The 22,123-nt window shown below is 40.4% G+C and overlaps 1 protein-coding gene across 3 annotated transcripts in view; it reads left to right on the top strand.

The window, feature by feature from the left end:
* SORD (sorbitol dehydrogenase) overlaps nt 1-3,153 on the top strand; it is a 98,665-nt gene extending 95,512 nt beyond the window's left edge. For all 3 annotated transcript variants that reach the window (XM_021009292.2, XM_021009291.2, XM_078151386.1), the window contains 2 exons: nt 596-717; nt 2,854-3,153. In XM_021009292.2, the coding sequence (XP_020864951.1) occupies nt 596-717; nt 2,854-3,019 (288 nt within the window). In that variant the 3' untranslated portion in view covers nt 3,020-3,153. The remainder of the gene's footprint in view (nt 1-595; nt 718-2,853) is intronic.
* Nucleotides 3,154-22,123: the final 18,970 nt, after the last annotated feature.

Consider the following 22,123-nt stretch of genomic DNA (forward strand, 5'->3'; position numbering starts at 1 on the left):
TGTATGAAGGCTCAGTTTCTTCATCTTTACAATGGAGATGATAATGTTTGCAGTATGAAAGGCAGCATGTAGTAGTAGATGGGAGGGGTGTCGGGGGCACTGGAGTCAGAAAGATCTGGGTTCAAATTCTGCCTCTGAACACATACTAGCTGTTTGACCAAGTCATCTAAAAGCCAATACTGATCTGAGTTGCTAATCTGATCAGTGGAAGGAGTTTCTATATTGGGAATTGCACACAGTGATTAAAAATCACAATATTTTGCAGTAGCCACTTCACAGAATAATTTTGAGGAGGGTATCTTGTAAGCTGTAAAATTCTTTATGTAAATGTGAGCTGAGCTGTAATTATCCTGTTGCAGGTGAATTCACTAGCATCTTTGTAATTGTTCCATTGATCCAGTCTTGAAAACTTCTTATTCTCTGGAGTTTTCACTGATTATACGCTTTACCTCGTCTGTATTTAAATAGATGCTGGGGAATCATCTAATCTGAGGAGAAGGCATCTCTTTAACTGTAGGTCACATAGCACTTAGCACATAATAGAAAAAAGTCTATATTTATAATCCCTGACTTCCTGGTTTTTATCTCTTTTTAGGCCACTCGTTCTGGTGGGACCATAGTGCTAGTAGGAATGGGTAGTGAGATGGCCACTGTGCCCCTGCTACATGCAGCAATTCGGGAGGTGGACATTAGAGGCGTGTTTCGATATCGCAATACGTGAGTATCCTCTGAATGTCCTCTAAACTAGGGCCAAGTCAGTCAGGGGAAGACTGGCCTCTGGAGAGTCACTCTACCTTCTTCAAGTTCTTTCCTGATTGTTGGACAAGGAGAATAGACTAGAAGACCTGATAGATGAGTCAGCCCCAGTCACTTCCCTGATCATTTATTAGAGAGCCAAAGAGAATCAATCAATGAGCACTTTAATAAGAACTCCTACTATGTGCCGGACATTGTGCTTGGCTCTGGGGATACAGAGACCAAAATGAAACAATCCTTGCCTTCAGGGAGCTTGCAGTCTGGCACTAGTGGCTGTGGGGATCAGGAAAGGCTTCATTATAGGTTGTTACTTGAGCTGAGTCTTGAAAGAAACAAGGGATTCTGAGAGGCAGAGATGAGGACAGACTTCATCCCTGGCAGGAGAGACAGCTAGTATGAAGGCAAGAAGATAGTAGAAATTGAGTGTTGTATATGAGAAATAGTCTAAAGGTGCCTGCTCCTGAAGGAAGCAGCTTGGTTTAGTAGGAAAGTACGATGGGTTTGAAGTCATTTTAGGATTTGTGTCTCAGCTCCACTATTTACTAGGCAGGTAGGAAAGGTAGTGAAGTAAACAGAGTACAGGAAAGAGTCAGAAAGACCTGGGTTCAAATCCTGCCTCAAACACTTCCTAGTTGTGTGACCCTGGGCAAGTTGCTTAACTTGTTTGCCTCATTTTCCTCATCTGTAAAATGATCATTTTACATCATCATAGTAAGATAATAATAGCAACTACTTCCCAGGGTTGTAATTTTACATACATACATATACATCTCATATGTGTGTGTATACATATACCTCTGTGTATGTATGTATGTGTGTGTGTGTGTGTGTGTGTGTATACACACATATATATATGTAAAATACAGTGTAAATCCTAGCTACTGTGTATGACCACGGACAAATCATGGGAACCTTTTTGACCCCATTTCCTTATCTGTATTCTAGGAACAATAAATATTTGTTGTTCTACCTATCTCATAGGAGGGAGAGAAAGAGGGGAAAAGGAGAGAGAGAGAGAGAAAGAGAGAGAGAGAGAGAGAGAAGTAGAGGAGGAGGATGGGAGAGAGAGAAAAAGATCTCTCAGAACACAGATTCTGGCTGGAGTCAGAGAACCTCTTGTTTAAAGCTTGACTCTGACCCTGTATGACTTCTAGCAAGTCACTTAAACTGAGCCTCAGTTTCTTCATCTGTAATATGAGATTAGACTCGACAACTTCTGAGCTCCTTTCTAACTTTAAGCCAAAGGTCTGTATCCATGTGATCTGGTATTCTAGTTACTTTTACAAGGAGGCAGGCAGCTCTGGGGCAGTTGGGTCACGTGGCCAATGACTGTGATCTCTGGTCCAGCTTTTTCCTGCCCCCTGTTCGGCTGAGCCAGCTGCATCAGAGATTGTTTCACCGTCATTACCTTCTGCTTCTTCCTTGTAGGCCTGCAGGATTAGAGCTGGGATGGAGCTCAGAAGTTGTCAAGATCATCTTATCATCAGTTTAGAGCAGGAAGGGACCTTAGAAGTCATCTAGTCAAATCCTTTCTTTTACATATATGGAAATGAAGACTGTAGAGATGTGAAGGGACTTATTAACCCTAAGTCACTCAGGTAATAAGTGGCAGAGGCAGGATTGGAACTCAGGTCCCTGGACTCAAAATCTGACATTGTTTCCAGCACTTAGCACAGTGCCTGGTGTATAGCAGGTCCTTAATAAATGCTTATTGACTGATTTCCTGCTTGTGCCTAGCTGGAGGTGGGGGTGGGGTGGGGTAGGAAAATAATAGCTTTAGAAAACTCTTGAGTTGTTGGGTCAGGACCTGTCATTGATGCTGAAATAGTTGGAATGAGACTTCTGTACCTCGTCAGTCTCCAACCTTCCCTACCACCCTCACGTGGTCCATTTCAGGTCAGGTAAGCAGTGGCTTCAGGCAAGAGAACAGACAGCCCTGGTGTAGGGTAGACAGAGCATTGCCTCAGGGACCCAGTTTTGAATCCCAGCTCTGTCACTCACTAGCCATGTGGGCAGGCTATGTTTGAGGCCTGGACCATGCTGTGTACACACTTGCAGGGTGTGTCTGATTGTTGTGTGTGTTTTTTTCCTCCTTAGATGGCCCATGGCAATCTCAATGCTTGAATCCAAGTTGGTGAATGTGAAGCCCTTAGTCACCCACAGGTTTCCTCTGGAAAAGGCTCAGGAGGCCTTTGAAGTATCCAAGAAGGGAATAGGGTTAAAAGTCATGCTTAAATGTGACCCCAGCGACCAGAATCCCTAATGCCGGCATGAATTCTTGCTCCTCTCTGCTCAGGCGCTCACTGACCAGAGTGCTTTGGAAGACATGGACTTTTTTGTGGAAATGATTTATTTTGAGTCATTATGAATAAATAAAACCAATACATTCTAACAGGAGAGCTTGATCCTAGAAGTAATTTACAATAAAAATACAAACAGGGAGAATTTGGGGGGAATTTGTAGCAGTGGCTGTCTGTTTACTCTGTGCAGAGTTTCCCCAAGTAGAACAGAGTTTGGCTCTCAGGTCCGGGGAACTCCCCTTCTTCCTGGTGTGTTTTCACTGGGCAAGGCTGAGAATCTGGAACCTTAAGACAAGTGACACTTGTCCCATTTCACTAAGAGGAATGAGGAGGATGGGGAAGGAAAGGGTAAGGCAGCGCTCTTTCAGTGGATGTCTCCGGTCTAGTACACACATCCCCCTGAATCGTCCCTGTCCAAAGCAGTGCCGTTGGTGAATGGGTGTTTAACAAACACTTTTTCAATTTAATGAGGAAAGGAAAATGGGAAAGGTAGCTCAGTCCTCCTTAGAGTTTGTGGTAATTTTTTAAAAGTGAAAATGTTGGATCTATATCTAGATCGGGTTTTCTCCCCTTGAATGTAGATATGAAACAGTCTGTTAGTTGTGGTTTTAATTGCTAAGACCCATCAGACTGCTAACGGCTAGGAAGAAGTCTGGGAAGAGCAGCTGAGCTAAGTGGCTCAAGGGATGACATTTTACCTCCCAGATTCTCTCGTTTCCAGAGAACCACCCGTGTCCTTCTAAAATAAAGGTGCTCCCCATACCCCAGCCAGTGGTTCGGCCACCTCTCCCAAGCATATTGCTTTATTTAATTATCAAATTGAGGAACCCACAAATTTCCTCAGCTAGTGCTAAATGTGGGGAGGTTTAGGGGAAGTTGCCCCTTAAATTGTCCCTAAGACAAGGGACCTGTGAAAATATAGATATTAAAAATAAAAGAAAAACTCAGAAGAACTTGCTCTAAAAGAAGACTCTGTTATTATTATTTTTTTGTCTAGGCAATGGGGTTAAGTGACTTCTGAGGCCGGATTTGAACTCAGGTCCTCCTGACTCCAGAGCCAGTGCACTATCCTATATGTCACCTAGCTGCCCCTATGAAGACACTTTAAAGAGGCTTTCTGTCTGGCCGAGAGGGTTTTAGTCAGTGCCTTTGTCTCCCCTAGCCAGGTGGATTTGAATGTCCCTTAGCATCTCATTATGAGCCACCTAGGCAACTCGATTAAACATGAATTCCATTTAATTCTGCAGTTTCTCTCCAGTTTTAGCAGATGTGAATCTTTTTTTCTAAACAGTGAGGGATAAATGTCACACTTAAGAGGTCCTCTCATTCTCTTTTATCATTCCCCATCTTCTCACCCCTTTGGCCTTCCTTCTGCCTCCTCCTCCTCCTGTGCTGTGTGTCCACTGCTAAAGTTCTGCCCAGACTTCAGCTCAAGATGAGACCAAGAGCTAGGGAGAGAATGAGCAAGCATGGTCTCCAGCTGCTTGACTGACCTCCCCAGAGTTCCTGGGGGGCCTTGAGGTGTCATTCTCCCTTTTCCCTAAGCCAAGGTTCTTTGGTACCTCAAGACTGGATTCCCTGTTCCCTAGAGACCTCCCTGGTATGGTTGGTCTTGCAGTCTCTAACATATGTGGAGCTCTGAACTATTTTTAATTGATTTTCTGGGAAGTTGAGGCAGGAATCTGCAATCACTAGTATTCTGGGATGACTTTAGAATGAGGGTAATAAATTCTGTTATAATGCCTCTATGTCCTTTGATTCGGTTAAATATCTATTAAGCTCTTATTATATAAGAGTATTGGGGTATTGGGGAGAAAAAGTTAAGAAAAAAAACCCCAAACAATTCCTGCCCTCAAGGAGCTCACGTTTTATTGGGCACAGGCTACAGGACTGTTCTCTAGCTATAAGAGAGAAAGATTACTTTTGTCATTGTCTCTTATGGCTTTCACATCCAGACTTTCTTGTCCCTCCCTGTCACCTCTGGGCAGGCAGTCCTGGAAGAGTCTCTGAATGAGGCTTTTACTGGACTCTGGGGTGACTTTCTTGTCCTGAGAGATTGAAGAACTGAGACTTAAGGCAGAGCATACTCTTCTTGTTAAGATCCACTCACTGCCTTTGTAGTGAGCAGAGGCATCGTACACGAAGTGTGTGGCCCACAACACTCCCCAGTGTAGCAGGAATCAGATTAAAATGTAATTGGGAAATGTTTAACAAAATAAATTAAAATATAACAAAACCTAGGTAATATTAAAATTTTAAATGAAGTCAGGATGCACCCATAGGGATTTTTATGGATGGATCAGTAGCCCCCAGTTTCTAATTGAATTTATTACCACTGGTATAGAGAGGACATGGAGGCTGCCTTGGAGCTGAGAAAACCTGGCTTCAAGTCCTGATATTAACTATGTGACTCAGAGCAAAACACCTGACCTCTCGGCTCCCCAGGCATGGGGGCAGTCCATGAAACTGCATTGTTGAGCAGGTTGAGGGAGTCTTTTCGAAGAGAGTTCCCTGTATCACATCAATTAAGAAAGATACACCAGCTATGCTAGGTGCTAGACATACAGAGACAAATGTGAAAGTGTCCCAGCCCTGAGGAATCGTACATTTTATGAAGGAGAAAAATAGACAAATATAAGTACATGCAAAATAGATACAAGGTAATGGGGAGCACAGCAACTGGGGTGTCAAGGAAGGCTTCATGTAGAAGATGGCAGTGCAACTGATTTTTTTTAGCTTTTATTTAGTATTTTTCCCCCAGTTACATGTGAAAGCAATTTTTAACATTTGTTTTTAAAACTTTGAGTTTCAAATTCTCTCTCTCTTCCTCCCTCCCTATGCCCCCCCCCATTGAGAAGACGAAGTGCAACTGATTCTTGAAGAAAGATAGGGATTCTCAGACCAAAGTGAGGAGGGTGAGTATTTAAGGTATGGCCAAGAGCCAGTACAAATGAACAGAAGTATGAGTAAACCGCAGAAAGGCAAGTTTGGCTGGACTGTAGTTTTTATACGGAGAGTAACGTATGATAAGACTGGAAAGATGAGTTGGAGCCACATCACCAAGAGCTTTGTAAGCCAAGCAAGTTTATGTTTGATCCTGGAGGTAATAGGGAGCCACTGGGGTTTATTGACTAGGGGGATGGAGAGGAAATCAATTAAGCAAATCTGTGGAGGATGGGTCAAAGAGAGAAGATCGTATATTTGACCTCAACCCCAAAAGGCAAATCAAAGATTCCTAGTGGAGGCTCATGATAGGAATTATTCACATTTACATGGCTTTAAATAGTGCAAGTATTATTCTCCATTTTCTAGACTAGGAAAACCGGCTTAGAGATGTTAACTCACCCATGGTCAAAAAGCTAGTTACATGTATGTCACAGGGCCAGGATCCCACCCCAAGTTGCCTAACTCCACCTAGCTCCAGTGATCTTGCCACTATCACACTGGAATGATTTTTTTTTAAAGTGATGTGTTTTCTGAGCCATTTTGACATGCATTCATTGTCCATAGGAAGAAACAAGATGGGATTCTCTGGCTCCAACTCTTCTTACACCTCCCCCACCTCCCTTGAAATTATCTGTGGTGAAAAAAAATACTGAAGAAAATAACACCTTAAAAAATAGCCTAACCCAAATGGCAAAAGAGGTCCAAAAAGCCAATGAGGAGAAAAATGCCCTAAAAAGAAAAATTGGCCAAATGGAAAAGGAAGTCCAAAAGATTACTGAAGAAAATACTTCCTTAAAAATTAGAATAGAGCAATTGGAAGATAGTGACTTTATGAGAAATCACAACACAGTAGAACAAATCCAAAAGAATGAAAAATTAGAAAACAAGGTGAAATATCTCATTGGAAAAACAACTGACCTGGAAAATAGATCCAAGAGAGAGAATTTAAAAATTATTGGACTATCTGAAAGCCATGATCAAAAAAAGAGCCTGGACATCACCTTTCAAGAAATTATCAAGGAAAACTGCCCTGATATAGTAGAACCAGAGGGCAAAATAGAAATGGAAAGAATCCACAGATCTCCTCCTGAAAGAGATCCCCAAAGGAAAACTCCTAGGAGTATTATAGCCAAATTCCAGAGTTCCCAGGTCAAGGAGAAAATATTACAAGCTGCCAGAAGGAAACAGTTCAAGTACTGTGGGAACACATTCAGGATAACACAAGATTTAGCAGCTTCTACATTAAAGGACTGCAGGGCATGGAATATAATATTCCAGAGGGCAAAGGAGATAGGATTACAACCATGAATCACCTACCCAGCAAAACTGAGTATAATCCTTCAGGGGAAAAAATGGTCATTCAGTGAAATAGAGGACTTTCAAGCATTTCTGATGAAAAGACCAGAGCTGAATAGAAAATTTGACTTTCAAATATAGGACTCAAGTGGAACATGAAGAGGTAAACAGGAAAGAGAAACCATAAGAGACTTATTAAGATTGAACTGTTTACATTCCTGCATGGAAAGATGATATTTATAACTCATGAGACCTTTGTCAGTATCAGGGTAGTTGGAGGAAAAAAATTATATGTATGTATATGTAGATAGATAGAGGGCACAGGGTAAGCTGAAGATTAAGGGGTCATATCTGGAGAATAAAATTAAGGGATGAGAGAGGATGATATTTGGAGAAGAAGAAAGGGAGAGGTAGAATGGGGCAAATAATCTCACAAAAAAAAAACAACAGAAAAGTCTCTTACAGTGGAAGGGGAAACAGGGGAAGGTGAGAGGGAATGAGTGAATCTTATTCTCATAGGATTTGGCTTAAGGAGGGAATAACATACACATTCCATTGGGTATGGAAATCTGTCTTACCCTACAGGAAAATAAGGGGGAAAGGGGACAAGAGAGCAGGGGGATGATAGAGAGGAGGGCAGATTGGGAAAGGGGTTAATCAGAAGTAAATACTTCTGAGGAGGGACAGGATCAAATGAAAGAATAGAATAAATGGGAGGGCAGGATAGGATTAAGGGCAATAGAGTTAGTTTTTCACAACATGTCTACTATGGACGTGTTTTGCATAACTGCACATGTACAACCTATACTGAGTTGCTTGCCTTTTCAATGAGAGTGGGTGGGGAGGGAGGAAGACAGAAAATTTGAAGCCTAAAGTTTTAAAAACATAGGTTTAAAAAAATGTTTTCCTGCTTGGTACTGGCTAAGAAATAGGGAGGTGGATCAGTGGAATAGGTTAAATATGCAAGACACAGTAGTCAATGACTATAGTAAGCTATTATTTGATAAACCCAAAGACCCCAGCTTCTGGGATAAGAACCCACTCTTTGAAAAAAACTGCTGGGAAAACTGGAAAAGAGTATGGCAGAAACTAGGCATAGACCCAAATCTCACACCATATACCAAAATAAAGTGAAAATGGGTTCAGGACTTAGATATAAAGGCTGATACCATAAGTAAACTGGGAGAACAAGGAATAGTTTACCTATCAGATCTATGGAGAACAGAAGAATTCATGACCAAACAGGAGATAGAGGACATTATGAAAAGCAAAATGGATCATTTTGATTACATTAAATTGAAAAGTTTTTGCACAAACAAAGCCAATGCAACTAAGATTAGAAGGAAGGTAGAAAATTGGGAAAGAATTTTTACAACCAGTCTTTCTGATAAAGGCCTCATTTCTAAAATATATAGAGAATTAAGACAAATTTATAAGAACACAAGCCATTCCCCAATTGATAAATGGTCAAAGGATATGAACAGGCAGTTCTCAGATGAAGAAATTAAAGCCATCTATAGTCATATGAAAAAATGCTCTAAATCATTATTGATTAGAGAAATGCAAATCAAAACAACTCTGAGGTACCACATCACACCTATCAGATTGGCCAACATGACAAAACAGGAAAATGATAAATGTTGGAGAGGATGTGGGAAAATTGGAACGCTAATACATTGTTGGTGGAGTTGTGAAATGATCCAACCATTTTGGAGAACAATTTGGAACTATGCCCAAAGGGCTACAAAAATGTGCATACCCTTTGATCCAGCAATAGCACTTCTAGGGCTATATCCCAAAGAGATCAAACAAATGGGAAAAGGACCCACATGTACAAAAATATTCATAGCAGCTCTTTTTGTGGTGGCAAAGAATTGGAAATTGAGAGGATGCCCATCAATTGGGGAATGGCTGAGCAAGTTGTGGTATATGAATGTAATGGAATACTATTGTGCTATAAGAAATGATGAACAGGCTGACTTCAGAAAAACCTGGAAAGGCTTGTATGGTCTGATGCTGAGTGAAGTGAGCAGAACCAAGAGGACTTTGTATACAATAGCAGCCACGTTATGCAATGACTAAGAATGTTAAACTGAACCCTTCTCAGCATTACAAGGATCTAAGACATCTCCAGAGGCCTCGGGATGGAAAATGCTGTCCACATCCAAAGAAAGAACTATGGAAGTCGAATCGCTCTCACTTATTTTTACCTTCAGTTGAGTTTTGTTTCATCTTTCTGATGGTTCCTCCTATTGGTTTTAATTTTTACTTACAACTTCACTAATGTGAAAATATGTTTAATGGGTATGTAAATGTAAAGCCTATGTCAGATTGTGCGCCGTCTTGGGGAGGGTGGGGGGAGAAAAAGGGAGAAAAAAATTTCAACTCAAAAGCATATGGAAAAAAAAATAAAAAAAATGTTTTCACATGCTACTGGGAAATAAATATAGGAAATGGGGTACAGAAGTCTATCCTGCCCTACAGGAAAATAGAAGGGAAAGGGGATAAGAGAAGGGGAGAGAGATAGAAGAGAGGACAGACTAGGGGAAGGGATATTCAGAAGGCATGACATCTTGGGGTGGGGGGAGGGGGGAGATGGGGTGAAAATTTGGAACTCAAAAACTTGTGGAAATGAATGTTGAAAACTAAAAATAAACAAATTTATATTAAAAAAAAGCCTTCCCCAACCCCCCCCCCAAAAAAAAGAGATTAAGCTCTCCTGCTGGGGAGCAAAAGGCACTGAAAAAAAAAAGAAATTGGCTGTGGTGAGATAGAGCCCAAATCTGTTTTGTCCTTATTGCTGTCTAGGCTAATTTCAGCCCATCATATTTCAGGAAAGTAGAATTTGTGTCCTTATAGCTTGTTTACCTAGAATTGGGTTGTTTGTGATGGTCAGATCTCACAGGACCATAGATTTGGAGCCAGAGGAAACCAGAGGTGCCACCTCATTTTTCAGATGAAGGAACCAGAGCTCAGCTAAGTGACTCTCAAGGTCACATAGGCTATAATAAGCATCGAAGTGGAGATTTGAACCCAGGTCCTGTAACATCAGAGTTAGTACCCATTCTGTCATGTTCTTTGATTCCCCCCATAGGCTCCCTGTGTGCCTAGCCCCTGCTTGTGGATTCAACTGGGTTGTATTCTGCGAGGAGAACAGATCTCTGCCTTTCCTTCCCACACAACATGGGGCTAACTTGTGCCTGTGACCTTCAGGTCTGTCTCTGTCAATAACATGGCTACAATTTCAGGAGTTTCCGAAGGGCCCATCTCCACGAGTGCTTGATGCTGTCAGAAGTTCCCTTAAAAGTTCACAAAAAATCTTTACACAATTAGGGGCTTTAAATGCAAATGCATCCTGGGGGAGGTACCACTTGGACTTCAATTCACTCCATAGCGTAAATGAACCCATGCTAGGATCATTTCTGGGAACTTGTTTTGCTAGGTGGGGAGAGAACCTGAAGGGATGTTCCAGGGAAAGGGCAGGTTGAAAGATCCTAAAGGTTATTCTTAGGGGCTCTTCCTTCCCCCATCCAAATCCCCCCCCTCCCCTCTCCTCCAGCTACAATTCCATAACATTGTGCAATTTCTCCAGCAGATAGTAGGTGAGGGGTGGGAGAAAGAATGAGACAGATATTGTTCAGCTTTTGCCTAGCGACTGGTCTGCCTCAACGTCTATGGGCGTCGTTTCTGAGATGTTCTGTTTCCTCTGAGCTTTCACTCTGGCCAGAATGGAATTAATGTTATATTCCTCTTAGTTCCTCTGGGCATAAATAAAAATTTCTCTGCAGTAAAGAAAGCAAAAAACCAGGATATTTCCCCTCCCACTCTCTGAACAATTAGTAAATATTGATTGACAAAGATTAAAGTTGAGCAGTTCCCCCCATGGAGCCTGTGGAATGTGGCCACTCAGCTGTTTCCATTGCATCTCCATAGTCCCTGATAGAGGCTGGATCAGTCCTGGCCTCTGTGTATTCTGTCCCTGGTGCCAGCGCCTTCCTGGTTCTCAGTCAACAATTAACACCCCACCCAGTGGAATCAGCTGGAACCAGGTTTAACAATTAGGAGGAGGACAGAATGGGCCAGGGTGGAGGGGCTTCTGAGACATCAGCTTGGGGAAGCAACCTCAAACAAGAGGTGGGGGGGGGGGACAACGACAAAGCAAAGTTAAGTCAGGTTGGCCCAGAGAGGTGGGAAAGGGTCATGGGGTAGGAGGAGTGGCACAGGGAGCTCCTGCCTCTTTCATTCATACATATTTTCATTCAATAAATGATTATTAAATTCTGTATACAGACTATTTCTAGGTGCTGAAGGGAGGAAGAAAATGGTCACAATAACTCATTTTTAGAACATCTTAGATTTACAAAGTTGCCTCTCAGAGTTTATAATCTATCAGAAATAAGGTATATACAATGTATATGATAAATATGTTAGAGAGGTTCAGGACAAAATGTAACGAGATCTGAGGGGGCTTCCATGGGAGGGCAAAGAGAGGGAAAACAACTGTGGGTTACAGACACAATAGAATCTTCCTCTAATCCTTAGTATATCCTTTGGGGGCCCATCACCAGTCCTGACCTGTATCTCGCCACTGGACTCTGATGCTTCTGGAGGAGAGAGTGAGGCTGATGACTTTTCACAGCCCTGCCTCACTTAAATCCAATTCTGATGCTTCTGGAGGAGAGAGTGAGGCTGATGACTTTTCACAGCCCTGCCTCACTTAAATCCAATTCACTTGCAAGCCAAGACAGCACCCTCCTGATGTCATTGGTCTTCTTCAAGAATGAAGGATTAACAATAACAGTCTATCCTTTGGCAATAGGGAAGGTGCATCCCCCAGGCTCAAGGCTTTGGTTCCTCACCAGCTTCCTGATTGAGTTAAGTCTTTCCTCCCTCCCTTAGGGTTTTACTTTTTCCTTGGCTCAGCTGAGTCTTGGCATCTCCTCTTTCTCTGTCTTGACCACCTGGGGTTTTAATTCCCTTGGGAGTCCATAGTTGCAAGAGGAGAGCATTGGTGGGTTTTAGAGTTCAAGACAGAGCCTGATGTGGTGTATAGGATTTGAAATCAGGAAGAACTGGGTTTAAATCTTGCTTCTGAAACTTACTAGATGGGGTCTTATCCCAAAGAGAACATAAAAAAGGGGAAAAGACCCACATGTACAAAAATATTTATAGAAGCTCTTTTTGTGGTGGCAAAAAATTGGAAATTGAGGGAGTGCCCATTATTTGAGGAATGGCTGAACAAGTTGTAGTATATGAATGTAATGGAAGATTATTGTGCTAATAGGAAATGATGAGCAAGTGGTCTTCAGAAAAACCTGGAAAGACTTACATGAACTGATGCTGAATGGAATGAGCAGAACCAGGAGAACATTGTACACAGTAACAGCAACATTATGCGATAACCAATTTTGACAGATTTAGCTCTTCTCAGCAATGCAAGGATCTAAGACAACTCCAAAAGACTTGATGGAAAATGCTGTCCACATCCAGAGAAAGTGCTATGGAGTCTGAATGCAGATTGAAACATACTATTTTCTCTTTTTTTGTTGTTTTTTCTTTCTCTTGTTTTTTCCCCTTTGTTCTGATTCTTCTTTCACACGTTGTGACTAATGTGGAAATATATTTAACCTGATTGTCCATGTAGAACCTATATCAGATTGATTGCTGTCTTGGGGAGTGGGGAGGGGGAAGGAGAAAAATTTGGAACTCAAAATTTTACAAAAATGAATGTTGAAAACTATCTCTACATGGAATTGGAAAAAAAATAAACTACTACTAAGGAAAAAAAAATTTAAAAAAGAAACTAGATGTATCCACAAGTCTTGGTTTCCTCATCAGTAAAATGGGGATAATGACAGCACTTACCTCATAGGGTTGTGGTGAGAATCAAATGAGATCATTTATGGAAAGCACTTGGCAAACCTTAAAGTTTTGTAAAAATGTTATTATTATTAGCAAGTCACTTAATCTCTCTGACTGTTCAGTTTCTTTATCTGTAAAAGGAGATGCAATATTTACGTATTCTGTCTTACAAGTTTACTATGGAAAGGCCTTTTTGTAAGCCTTGAAGCACTGTATTGCATTTGGCTGCTACTACTACTAATTAGGAGATAAGCACTTATTAAGTGCTTACTGTCATGCACTGTGTTAAGTTTTAGAAATACAAAGAGAGGCAAAAGTCTTGACCTTCTAAGACTAATGTTTCTAAATGCATAAAATAAGAAATAGAAATAAAAAGGAAACCATATTGAAAAACATTTACCAAAATATTTTTAAAAGAAGTTCAAAGACCCCAGGTTAATAACAGTTGGTATAATAGAGGGAAAAGAGAAGAGGGCCAGCAAAAGAGCCCTGGAGCAAACCCACCTTTAGTGGGGCTGACATGGATGAAAAATCAACAAAGGAGACTGAGAAGGAGGGGTGAGAGAGATAGGAATAGAACCAGAAGAGCAGTGTCTAGAGAAGAGAGAGTATTCAAGAAGAGAGGGTGATTAACATAGTCAAATGGTATAGAGGTTTAAAAAAAAAAGAGAAAATATTTGATTGGGCAACTAAGAGATCATTGGTACCTTTGTAGAGGGTAATTTCAATTGGATGATGAGATTTAGAAGCCAGATAAAAGAGGCTTTAGAAGAGAGCATGAAGAGAGAAGGTGGAGGCAACATAGATGATTTTCTCAAGAAGTTTAGTCATGACAAAATTCATCTGGAAGAACAAAGGGTGAAGAATATCAAGGGAATCAGTGAGAAAAAATGTGAGGGAAGGTGGCCTAGCAGCACCATATTTCACACTATTACAAAGGGGTAGTCATCAAAACAACCTGGTATTGGCTAAGAAATAGAACCATGGATCAATGGAATAGATTAGGGACACAATACACAGTAGTAAATGATCATAGTAATCTCGTGCTTGACAAACCCAAAGATCTAAGCTTTTGGGACAAGAATTCATCATTTGACCAATATTTCTGGGAAACCTAGAAAGCGGTTTTGCAGAAACTAAGCATAGATCAGAATCTCACACCATATACCAAAATAAGGTCAAAATAGGTAAATGATTGGACATAAAATGTAATATCATAAATAAATTAGGGGAGCATGGAAAAAATTTACCTGTCAGACCTATGTACACGTGAAGAGTTTATGACCAAATGAGAGATAGAGAAGATCATATGAAATAAATTGATAATTTTTATTTCATGAATTTAAAACGCTTTTGTATAAACAAAACCAATGCAGCCAAAATGAGAAGGAAAGCAGAAAACTGGAGAAAAAAATTTTTTACAGCAAGTTTCTCTATTAAAGGCCTCATTTTTCAAATATATAAAGAACTGAATCAAATTTATTTTTTTTTAAAAAGCCATTCTTTAAAAAAGGATATGAACAGGCAGTTTTCAGAAGAAGAAATCAAAGCTATCAATAGTCATGTGAAAAGATGCTCTAAGTCACTATTGATTAGAGAAATGCAAATTAAAACAACTCTGAAGTACCACCTCACACCTACCAGATCAGCTAACATAACAGAAAAGGAAAATTATAAATGCTGGAGGGGATGTGGAAAAATGCACTGTTGGTGGAGTTATGAACTTGTCCAACTATTGCTTTTTTTTTTCTTTTTGGTGAGGCAGTTGAGGTTAGGTGACTTGCCCAAGGTCACACAGCTAGTAAGTGTCAAGTATCTGAGGCCAGATTTGAATGCAGGTCCTCCTGACTCCAAGGCTGGAGCTCTATTCACTGAACCACCTAGCTGCCCCTGGTCCAACTATTCTGAAGAACAATTTGGAACCACTCCCAGAGGGCTATAAAACTATGCATACCTTTTGCACCCAACAATACAACTACTAGATCTGTATCCCAAAAAAATCAAAGAAAAGGGGAAAAGACCTATTTGTACAAAAATATTTATAGCAGCTCTTTTTGTGGTGACAAAGAATTAGAAACTGAGGGGGGATACTCATCAATTGGGAAATAGCTGAACAAGTTGTGGTATACGATTGTTTTTTTCCCCACTTTTAAATTAAACATTTTTTAAAAATTTATTTTATTTTATTTTTTTCCAATTATACATGAATACAGTTTTCCACATTCATTTTTTATAAGATTTTGAGTTCCAAATTTTTCTCTCTCCCATCCCTTTTCCCTTCCCCAAGGTAGCAAGCTCTCTGATATAGGTTATACATGTATAATCACGTTAAACATATTTCCACATTAAAAAAAAACAACAACAAAAAAAGCAAAAATAGTACACTTTGATCTGCATTCAGACCCCATAGTTCTTTCTCTGGATGTGGACAGCATTTTCCATCATGAGTCTTTTGGAATTGTCTTGAATCATTGTGTTACTGAGAAGAGCTAAGTCTATCATAGTTGATCCTTGTACAATGTTGCTGCTATTGTGTACAAAGTCCTCTTGGTTCTGCTCACTTCACTCAGCATCAGACCGTACAAGTCTTTCCAGGTTTTTCTGAAGTCAGCCTGCTCATCATTTCTTATAGCACAATAGTGTTCCATTACATTCATATACCACAACTTGTTTAGCCACTCCCCAATTGATGGGCATCCCCTCAATTTCAAATTCTTTGCCATTCGGCATAAGATTGTGATGGAATACTACTGTGCTATAAGAAATGATGAGGAAGATGGTTTCAGAAAAAATCTGGGAAGACCTATATGACTTATGTAAAGTGAAATGAACAGAATGATAAGAACACTGTACACAGTAACAGCAATATTGTAATGATGATCGACTGTGAAAGACTTAGCTATTCTGATCAATACAAAAATCCAAGACAATTCCAAAGGACCCATGAAAAACGCTATCTACCTCCAGAGAGAGAACTGATTAACTCTGAGGGCAGATTGAAGCACACTTTTTTCACTTTTTTTTTTTTTTGCAATGTGGCTAATATGGAAATATGTTTTGCATGACTTCACATATATAATTGATATAATATTGCTTATATAGGGGAAAGGCAGGAGAGAGAGAGAATTTGGAACTCAAAATTTTGAAAAATGAATGTTAAAAATAAAAAAGGAAAAAAGTTTAGTCATGACGAGAAGAGATATAGATTAGTAGCTAGGATCAAATGAAGGTTTTTAAGGGCATGGGAGAAGTGGGTATGTTTTTAGGCAGATGAGAAAGAAACCAGTAGTTAAGAGACTGAAGATAAGAGTGATAGTCGGGTTAATTATGAGAGCAAATTACTGCAAGTGCTGGGAGGAGATGGGATCAAAGGTGCTTTCTGAGAATTGAGCTTGACCAGGAAAAAGGACATGTCTTTATCAAAGACTAGATTGAAAGAGGAGATAGAGGCAGCTCTTGCTTCATGTGGGTGGTCTGCAGACTGCTACATAATTATGATTTTTACATATCATGAATTTACATGCAGATGAAGAAGGGAGGGAGGCAGAATGGGGGCCCTGAAGGTCAGGACAGATACAGAGTACCCCAGTGGAGGGACAGAAGGTAGACATGTAGGGCTGGACACACAGGCAGGTGGACAGAACCAGGCAAAGGTCTCCTTTCTGGGCATCAGAGGTCTCAAGACAAGCCCCCCAATCTCAACTGCAGTGATGTCTCTCCCTGTGTCTCTTCTGCTTTCACTTGGAGGATTATTTTTAGGTTTTATTTTGGTGGGGTGGAGGGAGGGCAAGGCCAGAGAACACCAAGCTGAAGGGAAGGAGTGGAGAGAGAGCACAATACTGAACAGTAAAGTTAACATATGATGTTTTTTGGAATGTGGATTTCTTTCAGAATTCTTTATGTGAAATAGAATTTGCATAATGTGAATTTACATAAAGTGAGAAGTGTCCATAGTGGGAGAGACTGTCTGAATGCTGTGAAATGAGTAAGAAGGGAAGAAAGGGGAGATCTCCAATGGTCTGAATTATTTTCAGTTAAGTAAAAGGCAAGATCTTCAGTTAAGAGGTAGGAGGAGGGGGTACCATGGGAGGTTCGAGTAGAGATGGGAAGATTTGGAACTCGGAAGCATGACTTCATTTTTGTGCTGGGTATTGTATTTCTTGCTTTCTCAATGGGTGGGAGAGGGGATAGAAGGAGGGAGAGAATTTTTAAAAATTAAAAAAATTAATAAAGAACTGTTAGTGCCACTACTACTACCACTAATAATAATTAAGGAGGTTTACTTGTGGTTAGGGACTGGTTAAATCCAAAGTCCCCTTGGTCCTCTACCCAACTTGCACCTTCCCCTTCTTTGGTTTTATATACTATATGTCTAGCTAACATTCATAAAGTGATTTATATTATTTTGTCTAATCCCCACCACAGAGTCAGGAGGTAGGTAGTGGAAATATTATGTACATTTTGCAAATGATGAAACATGGGCACAGAGAGGTTGTAGCTTACCCGAAGTCATGAAACTAGTAAGCATTCCTCCTGAACTAAGATTGTGACATTCTTGCCCTCTATGTATTCAAAAATGTTTAGAGTGGAAGGTAGCATTAGAGAGAAGAGTTTTTTTATTTAACTTTAATTTTTAAAATCCTTAACTTTAACCAAAGAAATAGCATTTGTATACACATAGCAGAATATTAAAAGAATGTTGTATACAAACCCCTGAAATTTCATTACAAGCTCCTTTTTTTAAAAAGTATATATAATAAGGGGGCAGCTAGGTGGCACAGTGGGTAGAGCACCAGCCCTGGATTCAGAAGGACCTGAGTTCAAATGTGGCCTCAGACACATAACACTTACTAGCTGTGTGACCCCGGGCAAGTCACTTAACCCTATTGCCTAACCCCCCCACAAAAAAACCCCCAAAGTATATAATAAGTATATTTGTTATTCTTTCAAAACCATCTTGCTTCTCTCGGTACCTCCTGCTGAACCACCTTAGGGTGCAGAATGGTTAGAGTCCTGGGCCTGGAGTCAGGATAGACCTGAGTTCAGATCCGGTCTCAGATGCTTAAGTGGGCAAGTAACTTAACTTCTGCTGCCTACCTTGGTTTCTTTATCTGTTTAATGGGAATAATAACACCCACCTCCCAGGATTGTTGTAAGGATAAAATGAGATGATATTTTAGAAGCATTTAACACAGTGCCTGGCACATAATAAATGTGTATTCCCTTCCCTCTTCTGTGCATTTAAGGGAAGAATTTCTAAAGGGCTTAGAAAGCCACGAGAGCAGACCCTCCGCTTTATTGGGTTTCCATGGATAAATTCTAGAGATGTATAGGAGGAAATTCAGGCTTTCAGACACCTTCAGGCTGATGCTGGAAGCTGGTGCTCCAAACCCCTGGAGATGCATCAAGGGGTGGCTAGTCTGCTGTCTGCCACCTGGATTTTCAAAATCAAAGTTAACATTCTCTAGCCCAGCCTGGCTCATCCTCTACTTCACAACTGCCCCAGGCACCTCCTGGACCCTTGATCTAGAGTTTGGCTCCCCTTCTACTTCAAGGTCCCATTTGAGCACAGTTTGGAATGTGTGGCCCCAAAAGCCCCCGCCCCTCCTGTCCAAAGTCCATGAAGGTGGGGCTTAGAAGAATGCCACAATGTCTATTTTCTCTTCCATGACTGGTCCTTTGGGGACGCCAAGTTTCAAAGGAAAGTTCCAAGGAGTCAGTGGTGGTGCCACCCATGTCCTAAATAACCTAGTGCCTTCCCATTTGCTTTATGATATGATAATGGTATCATAGAAAGCTGGGTGGTGTAGTAGAATGGAAAGAGCTGGATCAGGCATCACGAGGGATTCTAGACCTGAGTGTCACTAATTAGCTGTGTGACTTTCAGCAAATCCACTTAATCTTTCTGACCTTTCCTAATTTACAATCAGAGGGAGTGTGATCTGTGAGCCACTGGTAGTAATAATTGAAAGATGGAAAACAGCAGAGATGCCATAATATTAGAAGGATTCCCAATTTGTCGTGTTGAGGTGTATAGAGCGCTAGGTTTGGAATGAGGAAGACCTGAGTTCAAACTCAGTCTCAGACTACTATTACTAGCTGTGTGACCCTGGGCAAGTAACTTAACTTCTGTCTGCCTCCATTTCCAGAACTATTAAACATAAATAATAACAGCGCTTGCCTTCCAGGATTGTTCTGAGGATCAAATGAGATAATATTTGTAAATTGCTTGGCACAGTTCCTGGCACACAGTAGGCACTTAATAAATGCTTATTTCCTTCCTTCCAATATTTAAATATATTTTTATTTATTTCATTAAATATTTCCCTCCAAACTTTTTTTTTTTTAAAAATAAGAGAACAGGGACAGATAGGTGGTGCAGTGGATAGAGCATGAGCTCTGGAGTCAGGAATACCTGAGTTCAAATCCAGCCTCAGACACTTGACACTTACTAGCTGTGTGATCCTGGGCAAGTCACTTAACCCTGATTGCCTCACCAAAAAAGGAAAAAAAGAAAAAAAACCCAAAAAAACATAAATAAGATAACTGAGTCTACAAAGTATATGCCTGTGAGTTTGACTAATTCTTGCGGAAAAATTCTAGAATAAAGCATTATATTAGTGAATATCTAGCTAGGGGATTAGTCATTACAAAGAGCCATTATGACTCCCTTAAAAATGGATCATCTTAGAATAATCTTATTTCCTTTTGGACAGATCTACTAAATAGGTAAATAATAGGAGCTACATTTTAGGAAAGCATTTGATAAAGTACCTAATGTTACACTTTTGGAGAAGATAGAGTGATGTGGATAAGACAATAATACAATTAGATAGATTTTAGAACTATGATTCAACGTCAGCTTGGCAGGAAGTCACCAATGGGGTGTCCAGGAATTTGTGCTTGGCCTAGTGCTCTTCGCCATCTTTAATAATGAGTTGGACAAAGGCATAAATGGAATTTTCGTCAAATTTGCAGAGAGCTGGCAAGAAGAGCTAACACCCTGGATGGATAACAGTAAGGATCCAAAAAGACCTTACCTAGAAGAAAGGAAATAATCATTTATTAAGCACCTACTATGTTCAAGGCACTGTGCTAAGTGCTTTACAAATATCTTATTTGGGCTTAGATTTTTAAAATCTAGCCACTGCTCAGATTCCTAAAATCTAGCCACTGCTTACTAATGTTCAGACTCCTTAAGAGTCTGCCTAATATGGTGAATCTTCAATAAACCTTGGCTTTGGCTGAAAGGCTTAGGTCAAATTCTTTCGGGCAAGACCTTCGTGTAGTGATTTTGGGGTTCCAGGACCCCTAACCTCTAGACCTCATCAAAGCCACATTTGGTCCTCTAGGTCCTCAAGTGTGGCCCTTTGACTGAATCCGAACTTCACAGAACAAATCCCCCTAATAAAAGGATTTGTTCTGTAGAACTTGGACTCAGTCAAAAGGCCACACCCAAAGATGTGGCCTTGAGGTTGCAGATTCCCCACCCCTGCAATTATATTATAAAGCAATAAATGTATTATACTGGTTAAGAAATAGAAAGGTAGATCAGTGGAATACAGCAGACATATAACTCACAGTAGTAAAGGACTATAGTAACCTTGTGTTTGACAAATGTGAAGATTTAAGTTTTGGGATAAAAATTTGTTATTTGGTAAACATTGCTGGGAAAGATAGAAAGCAGTCTGGTAGAAACTGGGCATAGACCAATATCTTAAAAAACAAAATTAAAACAAACAAACAAAAAAACCCAAATATCTTATATGATCCTTGCAACCCTTGGAGATAGGTGCTGTTATTGTGCCTGTTTTATAGTTGAGGCAGACAGAGGTTAAGTGACTTGGCCATTGTCCCACAGCTAAGTTAGTGTCTGAGATCAGATTTGAACTCTGGTCTTCCTGACTATACGCCCAGTGTTCTATCCACTTCACAATCTAGCTAGCTGCTTAGAACACTGAGTTGATCTAATAAGATGAAACTCAGTAGGAATAAGTATTAAGTCTCACTCTTGGAAGAAAAAAAAAAGTAGCTTTCCAAGTACGGGATGGAGGAGGAGGCATGGTGGGACAGCTTGAGAAAGATCAGGTTTTAGCAGACCATGAACTCAATACTAGTCAGTAGTGTGGCATGGCAGAAAAAATGCTAAGTGATCATAAACAAAGAAAGTCATAGTTCCAAGAAATAAGGAGGTGATAATCTATCCCACTGTACTCTGTCCCAGTCAGGCCACATTTGGAGTATTATGTTCAGTTCTGGGCAACACAGCTTTATAGAGGAGAGTATCTGAAGGAGAGTAACAGGTTGATGAAGGACTTGGAGTCTGTCATCATCATCATCATCATCATCATCATCATCATCATCATAATTGATAACATTTATACAATGCTTTGAGGTTTGCATAGTATTTTACATCCTTTGATCCTCACAGCAATCCTGGCAGGTGGGTGCTATTTTACAGATTAGGAAATTGAGCCTGAGAGAAATTGACTTGTGTAGGGTCTGTTGAAAAAGTCAGTTGTGTCTGACTCCTCATGACCCTATTTGGGGATTTCTTGGCAAAGATATTGGAGTGGTTTTCCATTTCCTTCTCCAGTTCATTTTACAGATGAGGAAACTGAGGCAAACAAGGTTAAATGACTTGCTCAGGGTCACACAGCTAGTATCTGAGGCTGAACTCAAGTATTCCTGACTCCAAGTCCAACATTGTCCAAATGACTATTGGCTGAAGAAACTGGGGATGTTTAGTCTAGACTAGAATATCCAAATCTTTGACAGGTAGTTATGGAGAAGAGTGATTAGCTTTGTTCTGTTTGGCCCCAAAGGTTAGAATCAGGAACAAGGGAGGAAGTTACAAGGAGGAAAAATTAAGCTTGATAACAGGAAAAAGCTTTCTAACAATTAGAGCTATCAAAAGTAGAATGAACTGCCTCAGAAAATAATGACTTTCCTCTTATTGGAGG

This window comes from Phascolarctos cinereus, unplaced genomic scaffold, assembly GCF_003287225.1.
Source record: "Phascolarctos cinereus isolate Bilbo 61053 unplaced genomic scaffold, phaCin_HiC Scaffold_3;HRSCAF=262, whole genome shotgun sequence".
Taxonomy (NCBI): Eukaryota; Metazoa; Chordata; class Mammalia; order Diprotodontia; family Phascolarctidae; genus Phascolarctos; species Phascolarctos cinereus.